The 11331-nt window shown below is 46.0% G+C and overlaps 1 protein-coding gene across 1 annotated transcript in view; it reads right to left on the bottom strand.

Annotated features, from left to right (window-relative positions):
• The window catches only part of CLUH (clustered mitochondria homolog), an 83761-nt gene extending 83142 nt beyond the window's left edge, over positions 1-619 (bottom strand). Inside the window, exon 1 of the mRNA XM_030536511.1 lies at positions 413-619. Within this exon, the coding sequence (XP_030392371.1) occupies positions 413-542 (130 nt within the window). The 5' untranslated portion in view covers positions 543-619. The remainder of the gene's footprint in view (positions 1-412) is intronic.
• Positions 620-11331: the final 10712 nt, after the last annotated feature.

Consider the following 11331-nt stretch of genomic DNA (forward strand, 5'->3'; position numbering starts at 1 on the left):
GCAGCCCCCCAGGCCCGAGGGGAGCTGTCGGGGGGCCTGTCTCCCCCCTCGTGCAGCCCCCCAGGCCCGAGGGGAGCTGTCGGGGGGCCTGTCTCCCCCCTCGTGCAGCCCCCCAGGCCCGAGGGGAGCTGTCGGGGGGCCTGTCTCCCCCCTCGTGCAGCCCCCCAGGCCCGAGGGGAGCTGTCGGGGGGCCTGTCTCCCCCCTCGTGCAGCCCCCCAGGCCCGAGGGGAGCTGTCGGGGGGCCTGTCTCCCCCCTCGTGCAGCCCCCCAGGCCCGAGGGGAGCTGTCGGGGGGCCTGTCTCCCCCCTCGTGCAGCCCCCCACGCCCGAGGGGAGCTGTCGGGGGGCCTGTCTCCCCTCTCGTGCAGCCCCCACCCGCGGGGAGGGGGTCCGGGGCGCCCCCCTCTCTCACCGGAGCGCGGCTCGCTCTCCGGCCGCGGCTGCCGCTTGCTGCTCAGGTGCCCGGGCTCCGGCTGCTCCTCCTCGCTCTGGGCCGTGGCTGGCACCGCCGCCGGCGGCATCTCGTCTGCTTTAATGACCATGGCGGGCCCCCGTCGCGCCGCTGCCTGTCCCGCACTCCGTGCCCTGCCGCTGCCGCTGGAAGGACAGAGCCAGTCACAGCCCCACGTGGTGCGCACTCACCTCGGCCACCCCGACCTCTGACACGCCGCTGACTACGGCTCGGCGGCGGGGACACACCTCCCCGCCGTCCGAAACGCCTTAAAGGGACAGGCGCCTGCTCAGTAAAACCCTTCTCTGTATGTGGGTGGGTAGGTAGGGGGTGGGTGGCTTACATACTGGGCCAAAGTCTGTCTGTCTGGCCATTCCTACACTCTACCTATCCATACAGACTAATAATAATAATCTGCCTTCAGAGAACATCATGGAATATTTCAGCCTGAAAGGTAAATATTTCTCAGTGTGGTAAACACCCGTGTCCATAGGTGATTATAATGAGATGTTTGAGCCAATTTGAGTAGAGCCCAGCTTCAATTCTGACTATAATATCCAGAGACTGTCTGAAGGGATTAACATGGGGCTGAGCATCTGAAACGAATCCCAAATAACGTAGGCCAACATTTTCAAACGTGAGGTACCCAAATCTTTATTTAGGCAGCTAAACAATGTGGCCTGGTTTCTAAATGTGCTGAGTGCCTTCTGAAAATCAGGCCAAGATGCTTTAATATGGATTTAGGTATCTAACTTCAGGCACTCAAGTTTGAACACTTTGGTCTAAGTATATAAATATATAGGACCCTGTCTTGCACCCGTTAAAGTCAATAGCAAAAACTGATCTATCCCTGTGAGTCTCAACCTTTCCAGACTACTGTACCCCTTTCAGGAGTCTGATTTATCTTGTGTACCCCAAGTTTCACCTCACCTAAAAACTACTTGCTTACAAAAATCAGACATAAAAATACAAGTGTCACAGCACACTGTTACTGAAAAATTGCTTTCTCATTTTTACCATAGAATTATAAAATACATCAAGTGGAATATAAATATTGTACTTGCAGCTCAGTGTATATTACACAGAGCAGTATAAACAAGTCATTGTCTGTATGAAATTTTAGTTTGTACTGACTTTGCTAGTGCTTTTTATGTAGCCTGTTGAAAAACTAGGCAAATATCTAGATGAGTTGATGTAGCCCCGGAAGACCTCTGTGTACCCCCAGGGTACACATACCCCTGGTTGAGAATCACTGATCTATCCCATGGTATATGTAATAATATATGACATTATGCAATATATGTACTACTGTATGCAAAGCTATATATACATGGTTTGTGAGACAGTAGTGTATAGGTTAGAATGACTGGGAAGAGGTTATTCACAGTAAAGGTCATTTGACTCTGGAATTTGCCTGCTCCCTTGGTCTGAAACAGCTTGAGTTTGCTGACCTTCATGCCATATGCTGCAAGGTCATCTTTGTGCTCAGGCTTTTTGGGAGGAGCTGGGTTGAATTGCAAAAATTTTATTTCAGTTTGTGGCTTCCGAGATGCTTGTTACCAATACTTAATATCTGTGTTATGTTTAATAGCAACCTCTCTGTTTTTCTGAGAGTTTGCTACTAAAGGGCTAGATTCTGGTCTCTTCTCTCTGATTTAGTACCACCGTGACTTCATGAAAAGCCCCATTTCCTTCAGTGGGACTGCTTAGGTACTCTTCAACATGAAGGGTATCAGAATCTGGGCTGAAAGTAGTCATTTCCAGCTAATTATCACTGTCTCTATTAATGACAGGTTTCAGAGTAGCAGCCGTGTTAGTCTGTATCCGCAAAAAGAACAGGAGTACTTGTGGCACCTTAGAGACTAACAAATTTATTTCAGCATTGTCCATTCTATGCATCCGAAGAAGTGAGCTGTAGTTCACAAAAGCTTATGCTGAAATAAATTTGTTAGTCTCTAAGGTGCCACAAGTACTCCTGTTCTTTTTACTGTCTCTATTATCATTCTCTTTGCAAATTCTACCCTACAAAAGGCTATTCCTCAGCTTTAGACTTGTCTACACACGGAAATTGTCCTGGTTGTACTAAAGGTGCGATGTCCCCAAGGTGTAAACTAAACTAGGGTGAACCAGGTTTAAACCAATGTCAATGGCTACACACAAACTTGCTCCGGTTTAACTAAATCAATGCAATGTTACACCTGTAGTTAAACCAGTGCAATTCTAAGTGCAGATCTTTATGAAGAGTCTAATGCATGTGACCTGAAGTGAGTTGTGGACAAGAGAAGGGAAGGATTGTTTCAGTGGACACCACTGGTGGATTATACTTGGATTGTAAATTCTTTGGGGCAGGGAATTGTCTTTTTTCTTCTGTGTTTGTACAGCACCTAGCACAATGGAGTCCTGGTTCATGGCTGGGGCTGCTAGTTTCTAAGGTAATACAAATAACAATAATCACGATGATTAGGGCTCTAGGCACTATGATAATACAGATAATAAATGCAGTAATAATAATATACATTAGATATAATATGTTGGACAATTTGCTTGATGTTGATGGGTAGCATGACAGTCCTGCACTTCCTACTTCATCCAAAGCACTGCCATCCAAAACCATGCAGCATGTGTGCACCAAAGACATCCCAATCCGGGGGTCCTGCTGCAGGAACAAGACTCACATCTCAAAGCCCTGCAATTATCATATTAGACAAGGAGGCTGGCACACCCCAGATGTGGTCACTATCTGTGCCTTGGGGTGCAATCCTGATGCTCCTCTCACAAGAAGTCTGTATTAAAACTGGAGGATCTTCCCCTGTAGCTCAGCACAGCTATGATGGGGCACTGCTCCCTCAACCAGCCTAGGATGAGATATACCAACCCTACACTGACCAGACAGGGGTTAACGAGGGCCAGCAGGCCCAGTCAGCCCCACCTGTTACACCTGTGTGAGGTATCAAGCCTTGGGAGAGCAACTGAAGGGAGAAAAGTCCTCAGTAGGGCTGTGAAGGGAGCCTAACCAGACTCTCCTTGGGCCCGGTGGGTCTGGTGTGGGACCTTTTGTTCCCCAAAGCTAGTTTGGGTCTCCCTTTTGGGGGCTCTGTAGAAAAATCAGCCTGGGAAGAGACTGCGAGAAAGGCCAAGCTGTGGGCCACAGTAGGAAGTAGCCCCAGGATACAACACAAACACACCGTATCTGCTTCATAGAGGAACCCAGAGTAGAGGATGGGCCTGGGTTCCTCTACCAGCTCCCCTAGGGGGGCAGTGTGAAGACCCCAGAGCTAAGGACTTGAAGGCCCCCAAAGCCTAATGTTGGGTGGAAGTCCTGGTGGGATGATGCCTGGTTGTTGGACTGGGTTTACCCCAGAAGGGGTAGGATTAAAAGTGACCTGGCTGGAGGGTAGAGTCATAGGCAGAGGCAGACTAAGGCAGGACTGGAGCAGCTGTTGGCAGGGTGTGCCAGAGGGCTGCTATGCCATGCCCAGCAATGAGGGGGTGTGTCTGCGATGAGTAGGTTCTGCCACACAGCTACTGTAATTAGGATAGTGGAGGGAACAAGAGGGGCACATGGTTTGGTTTCAATGAGATGCCATGGGTGGACTCTTTTTTTATTTAAAAAAAAAATTGAATGATTAGAAACTAAATGGATGACAGCTCAGGGGAGTTTGTAGGAAAGTCAGAAACAGAGCAGGAGCAGTGGGACATGTATTTTTGACGGTTTAATATGATTATATAAGTTGTTCTAAAAACTTGGTAGAAAATGCCTTTAGCTTTACACCAAGGCCCACATTCTAAACCCTGACTGTGATGGGTGATCGCCCAAGGACCTTGCCTATGCTACAATAAGATCCTGTTAAGTAGAGTCAGGTTATGACCCATTCACCTGACATAGTGGCACCTAATATGATTAAGCCCATCTACACAGCAATCTCTCTTCAGGCACAATCATATCTGCCCATCTATACCTATACCGATGCACAATGGTGTTCATACCAGTGCAGTCTGAGGAAATCTGGGATGCTATGTCAAACTGCCTCCACAATTGGTGCCAGTGGTAGGGGGTATGGGTGCTTTTCACATGGCATGGTGAACTATGGACAGTTGTGTGACACAGAGTCCTGGGAGGTTGGAGGACTAGCTAACAGTTACGTGGGGTCTTGTTTGCAGGACAGGAGAACCCTGGTAGAAGTTGGTTATTAGAAGCACAGGACATGGGTATGTGATTCCGGCTGTGTGAACTCATCACAAACTGGAATGGCAAAGGGGGGCATCTGGTTGCACAGAGGAAGGTGACATTCTGGTCAAGATGACCCTGGAGCAGTAGTGGACACACAAGTAGGCAGGTTGACCCAAATGTGGGATAGCAGTGGAAGGAGTACCAGAAGCAGAATAGTTTATTTGAAATGAGGATGCATCCACACGAACCTTACTCTGGGATAACTCTTTCTGAAAGAGAGTTAACCCACTTCCAAAGCACATTGATCGATGCACAATGAGCTGCTAGATAATTTGCAAAAAGAGCGTTTGTGTGTGCACGCAAGGCAGTTCATCCTGAAAAAAATGAGAGTTAATCCAAAATAACTTTCCTGGAGAGACAAGCCCTGACTACCACTCTGCTTATGACTGGGGTTGAAATATTATACACCCACACAACTAGGAATCCCAGATTAGCCCGTTGTGCTTCCATGTGACCTGCATGTGAGGTCAACCTTATTACAAACTGGCTACGATATCAATAAAATATCTGGAGATAAAGGAGTTGGTCCTTTAGTTCACACTGTAGAGATCCGTGCTCCATCTCTGGGGGTCCCACATTCAATCCTGGCCCATGATCAATATGACAGGTGCTGGGCACCCCTCATAGGATAGATCCCCAAATTATTAGCTAATAGCATGCTATGCTGTCTTTAAAAGCATTTGATCCTTAGCTTCCTCTTTAAGAGCTTTTCTGCCCCATTTATGCATAGGCTGCCATTTCATTTCAGTGCAGGCACTCCTGAGTTCCTTTCCCAAACGGGCAGGTCTGGAGGAAGAAAAGGCAAATCCATACAGATGTGAGTCCTTTATTAAGAAAAGGGGATATTACAATGACATCTAAAATACAAGTAGTTTGTGGGTATGCAGAGAATACATCTTGAAAAGCACAATCAGCAACAACGTACCTCTTTGCCCCCTTTTGAAAGAACAATATCAAACCTTTGGCTTCTGTCCCATTGTAATGGTTTCCCATAGCAGGCCATATAGGCAGCTCACAGAACTGTGCAATTCATCCTCAGTGCAGGACCTCACTTGAGTGAATAAGGATTCTGCAGGGGAGTACGTGTTGCGTGATCCACCTTACCAATCCACGTTACCGTGAAGCCTAAGAGCAAATTCGGGGCTTAATTCTGAAAGGTACTGAGTAACTCCTGGGAGGTGCAGAGCACCCTCAACTCCCATTGGGTTAACTCAGTAGCGCCTCAAAGGACAGACCCGGTTGCTAGAGAGGGCTTCTCTCTTCAAACGTGTAGAATTTCTGGGGTGTCCCTGTCCTAATGCTGCTTTGGTTTTGTTATCACTGTAATTATAATAAAGGGAAAGTGCATCTTTCTTTAAATATTGTATCAGTAACATTTAATGAAGAAAGGAGGAGCCTTCACCTGCCCCGCTTAGTGCTGCAAAGGTTCAATAAGCATTTTGACCTAGATTTCACTTTTCTTCTAGGCGTGCACGTGCAACTTGAGTGTCCCAGACGTCTCCCGGGAGTGGGATTAAGGTAGGATTTACTAGATCAAGGATCTTTATCTTCCAAAGCTCCCGGGAAACTTCATGGAGTCTCCTCTACCCCTGCTTCTGGGTTTAGTTTCCCATCACATTTCCCTTTCTACTGGGAATGCAGTTTTGGGGGCGCCTAGTTTTTTTTTGATTGGTGTGTGGGGTACTCGCCTCTGCTTCAGTAGAATGTCTCCAGGCAACGCAGTAGAGCCCTGGGACTCTTTATGCTGTCGTGCAGTTAGTGCCTTGCCAGTATCAGCCAAAAGGGCAGCTCATGCAGAGAGGGAACCAAAGAACAAACTTGGCATTTGGGAGCCAAGGTTGAAGAGGGCAGGTTCTCACTAGTGTGGTGAAGTAGCACTTTTATCTTCATGCTTTCATACAGTACATGAGGCTGACGGGATCCTGAATGGACCTTTAGAAATACAGGTACTTTTTGATGCAAGTAAGTAGCAAAAAGCATGTCTGTGATGTCTCTCGGTTACCCAGCTTGGGTCCCACCCATGAAGGTGAAAGCAACGCCACGCCAGTATTATCCAGATGTTATCCAGCGTGAGTGAAGCAACCTGTGAATCTAAGGCCATCCTTCCCTCCCCTCCTCCCCGTGGGACTTGGCAGTCAGGCTTCATGGCAGTGCAAGCAGAGACAGTGACAAGAACAGACATGCACTAAGGAGATGGCATCGTTCTTACAATGAGATTTGCTGGAGCAGCCTGCACTGGATCAAGCAAGAAGCACGATCTAGGGTTGTCAGTAACAGGACTGTCAGGAGAGTCCTCCTGGTTTCTAATTCGATGAAACGACTGAATCTCTGAACTACCTTTGGCAAAGCACTCAGTGTCCTTGTGCCTCCAGTCTGCCGACCAGGACCCAGCAGCAAAATAGCTGCTGAATCAAATTTCAGTTTGCCCAAATAACTATCTTTTGCTCCTGAAGAACCTCACGGATACCTGTAGGCCATGCACATATGCTGCACTGTCATTTGGCTTTGTTTTTAACGTGACACTTTTTTGACCTTGTCTCCGGCAAAACTCCAGCTGAAGTCTATGGGAGTTCTGATACTCATGGGTGTTATATGCTAGTGGGGTACAGAAGAAGGGACCGTAAGATACCTAGTTGCTCACACTTGACTACTCGCTATGCCAGCGAAGCTGACATATGGGAATTTAGGCCAGCAGAAGGCAGGCAGTGTTTACTTTCACCCCACCACTGGGTTTCTAACCAGGCGAAGAGCAGTTTTAATTTCTGCAGAAACTCCTTTGGAGCACTGCTGGTGGGAAACGTTGAATGAGATCATACTCTAGCTACACAACTTTCCTGACCAACATTGCTTCCCTGCCCCCCACCCCCTCTTTTTCTTGTTTTTTTTTTAGCTGTACTGGTCCCACAGACATAAAGGAAGCTGCTGCTGGCTATGGACTTTCTGCTAGCGCCACTCATGGAGTGATTCTGGCCCATCCTCAGAAAAAGTGACTTGGTAAAAGGGCACTTTAATACCAGTCTCCTGTGTGCTGGAGTCAGATCTGCTCACTTTTAACAAGTTTGTGCTCCTGTTAGCCTTGTAGCGCCCATACAGCTATGGGCGAGTCATCTGGGTTCTATTCTGCCTCACGCATGCTCAGCAGAATTGTTGGCTAAGGTGCAGTCTTTGCTGCAGCTGTCGTGAAAGGCAGAAAGAGCACAGCTTGATTTTTCAGGTCCTAGACTCCTTGTGCATGTGGTGGTGGGAACCTTGTAAAGTGAGCAGACTGGCGGGAGTGTGGGGGTGAAACCTTGAATCCATTGGAGTCAATGGCCAAACCTAATGGAGTCAGGATTTCACCACTGATATATGTCACCGAGGGAGTGGGCAACCTCACAAGGTCATTTTCAGAGTCATTATTCTGATTAACATACACACAGACTTACAATCACACTTTTAAACTTGGATGGGAGAGGGGAATGTTATAAACAGCGGCCTTTATATTAGACCTACCAAATGCATTGGGCTTAGGCAAAGTCTAGCAGTGTCACTTGACCAATTCAGAGAATATGGCTTTTTAAATATTTATGCCAGTGGGGAAAATTTCCCTACCAACTTGCCTTGGCAAAAAAATAAGAGACGTTTTCAGTGAATCAGTGACTGAAACCATCTGCATTTTGGTTCAGTTGGTATGGCCAGATTCCAGACATGTTTTGGGACGTGGGAACAATATAGGCAAGCAACGTAACAACATCCTCTCTCTCCCCAACCCAGCTGCTGGGTTACAGTTCAGCGGGTGTCATCCTAGGGGATGAAATTTCTCATTGGCAGAGAGCATTATGAATTCAAAATTCAAACCTCAAACCAACCCCCTTAGGCCATTGTACAGTTCCAAAACAAAAAATACCATTTAAAACGGAAAGGAAAGTCACATGACTGCTAGGATGTATACAGAAAGTTCCCAGCACATGTATATACAAGACATCCATTTAACAACAAAGTGTTATTGCTATGCATCCATTTCCAATCTAGTAGTGAAGCTTTACAAGTCAACATTAAACATGTTATACAAAACACGCAGACTTCAATTCTTACACTCCCTGATATGTGCCTCTACATATAGAGATATACAGTATAGATATAACTTCTATTTATCCTTTCTGACTCACAGGGAGTCTGTGAAAGTGCTGGATAAATGCACAGTACAAATCTCCTTTTTGAATATATATCTTACATTCTAATACACCTCTACTCTGATATAACACAACCCGATATAACACAAATTCAGATATAACACGGTAAAGCAGCGCTCCGGGGAGGTGGGGCTGCGCACTCCGGTGGATCAAAGCAAGTTCGATATAACGCGGTTAGATTTTTTGGCTCCCGAGGACAGCGTTATATCGGGGTAGAGGTGTAGTTAATTTACACTCAGACACTAGAGAGTCTACAAACATGCTCATCCATCAACCGTAGTTAGAAAACATGTGTGTTTCATTAGGTGTGCATTGTTTCTTTGGACTCTCTGTGTCTAACATGATGCTTCAGATTAAAAAGGAGGACCACCGATTTTAATTGTTGATCACTTATATAAATACAAAGATTAAAAAACCATAGATTCTTTTCAACATATCTGCTTCGAGCATAGTGTTTTCTCTTCAAAACTAAATATATTTATATATAGCCTCCCCGCAAAAAACACAGCAATGAATAAAAAGGCCAATAATGAAGTTTAGGGGCTTATCCTGCAAGCTCTTAGGCAAGAATTCCCACATAAAGGGCTGCAGGGTCTGGCCTTTACAACTAACTTCAAACGACATTATTAATAAAGGGCAAATCCTGATGTCCTTGCTCAGGGCTGGATTGCAATATCCTTAATCATGGCAAGTGGGATCTTGCCCACCTGAGTGGGCATTACAATCTAGCCCTCGGTTTTTAATAAAAGAAACCCTTAGGTGAAACTCTTAGTGATGTCAGCTGGAGCTTTGCCAAAGGCATGAGTGAATGAACATCGAGTAGGGGCTTCAGGATTTAGCTCATAGGAATAGAAAGTGCTCCATTTAGCTCCTCTGTCTTGTCTATGGCTCATCAAAACCTGTCCTTGCGCCTCCTCCTTAGTTGCACTGGTGCAAATCAGAAGTAATGCCATCGACATCAATGGGGTTACAATGGTCTAAGCGAGGTCAAGATCAGGCCCAATATCGCATGCGTTTTGTATGTTTGTTGCTTTATGGCTAATGGGATTTGTGCCCTCCCCCTGTCACCTCCATGTAATCTCTGATCAGGATTTTGCAAGGTTGCAGTGATACCTGCTGGTGAGGCATATGGCCACTTGGCTTCAGAGCATGAGCAGCCTGCATGCAGAGCTAAAGGGAAGATATGGGCAGGAGGCAGAGGAGGGGAAGAATGGCTGAAGAGAGCTGGAAATTAAATAAACTCCTTGAACGAGCCCATATTTATCAGTAAAGCAGGAAGGCTCCTACAGCTCAGATGGAGTTGTTCCATTTACATACCAGCCACTGAGAAATAGATGATTGGTAGGAAATTATTTACAAAAGAGAACTATTGTATCCTCTCTCTTTTTTATACTGAAGTCTGCTACAGTCTCTGCATCAATGATTTTATAATAAACATGTAACTGAGTCTGCCCATTAGGGTTATCCAGAAATGAAAAGAGAAGCCATGCAAATCACCACTAAAATAAAACCTAACTAAAACAGTACACAGTGAATTTATTAGCGCCTCTGGTATTAATCTCCCACACACACACACAAAGAAAGAAATGTTCTCAGCAGAACCTCTGTGAACCTGAGAGTAATAACCATTTACAAAGGCGAGGTTCAAATCTTAATGAAGTCAAAGGGATACTGCATTTCCATAGCTATAATTTCCACAGTGCAATGCAAATTGCTTATTGCTTTCACCGCTCTCCCGCAGATTGTTTCATCAGAGCAGGATAGTGAACAATCCGTGCTCACTATATTGTAGAAATCCTGTTACTTTGCTTTGCCAGCAGAGGGCCTTCTCTTTTTAATAATCCTTAATAGAAACAGACAACAGAGCATCAGAGTGTTATAAGAAAACTGGACCCATACAGTAGGTGTCCCTTAGAGCGTGCATATTTTTCTCTTGTTAATAATTTGGATGTTATTAACAAGAGAAAAAATGCTCCTGATTTTTCCATAGACCTCTTTGCAGGAGTTTCTGAGGCAATTTTAGCCACAAGTCGATAAGAAGTTTAACAAACAAGAGAATTATGTCCAGTAAAATGAGCATTATGGTAGCCCCAGTCTCACAAGCAAGCGTGTACTGATGAAACACCATTGTTGGGGCCAGATCCTCAGCTGGTGCAAAGTGGCGTAGCTCCACTGACTTCACTGAAGCTGCATCAGTTTATCCCAGCTGGGGATGAGGCCCGGAATTCCTGTGTGATTTCTTTTTCTTTCAATAAAAACTAATTAATTTGGTACAATTTCAGTGGAGTGACTGAGCTGGACTCTCCTCTCAGTAATGTGGGGATCGTGTAGAGCGGGATCCATGGAAGTACTTAGGTGCCTAAGTCCTGGGGTTGGCTCCACTGCAATCCACAAAACTCCCACTGAATTTTGTAGGCACCTGAACTTACTCGACGCCTAAGTTATTTCGGGGCAGGGTAAAAGTCCCCGACTCTCTA

Source organism: Gopherus evgoodei, chromosome 17, assembly GCF_007399415.2.
Source record: "Gopherus evgoodei ecotype Sinaloan lineage chromosome 17, rGopEvg1_v1.p, whole genome shotgun sequence".
Classification (NCBI taxonomy): domain Eukaryota; kingdom Metazoa; phylum Chordata; order Testudines; family Testudinidae; genus Gopherus; species Gopherus evgoodei.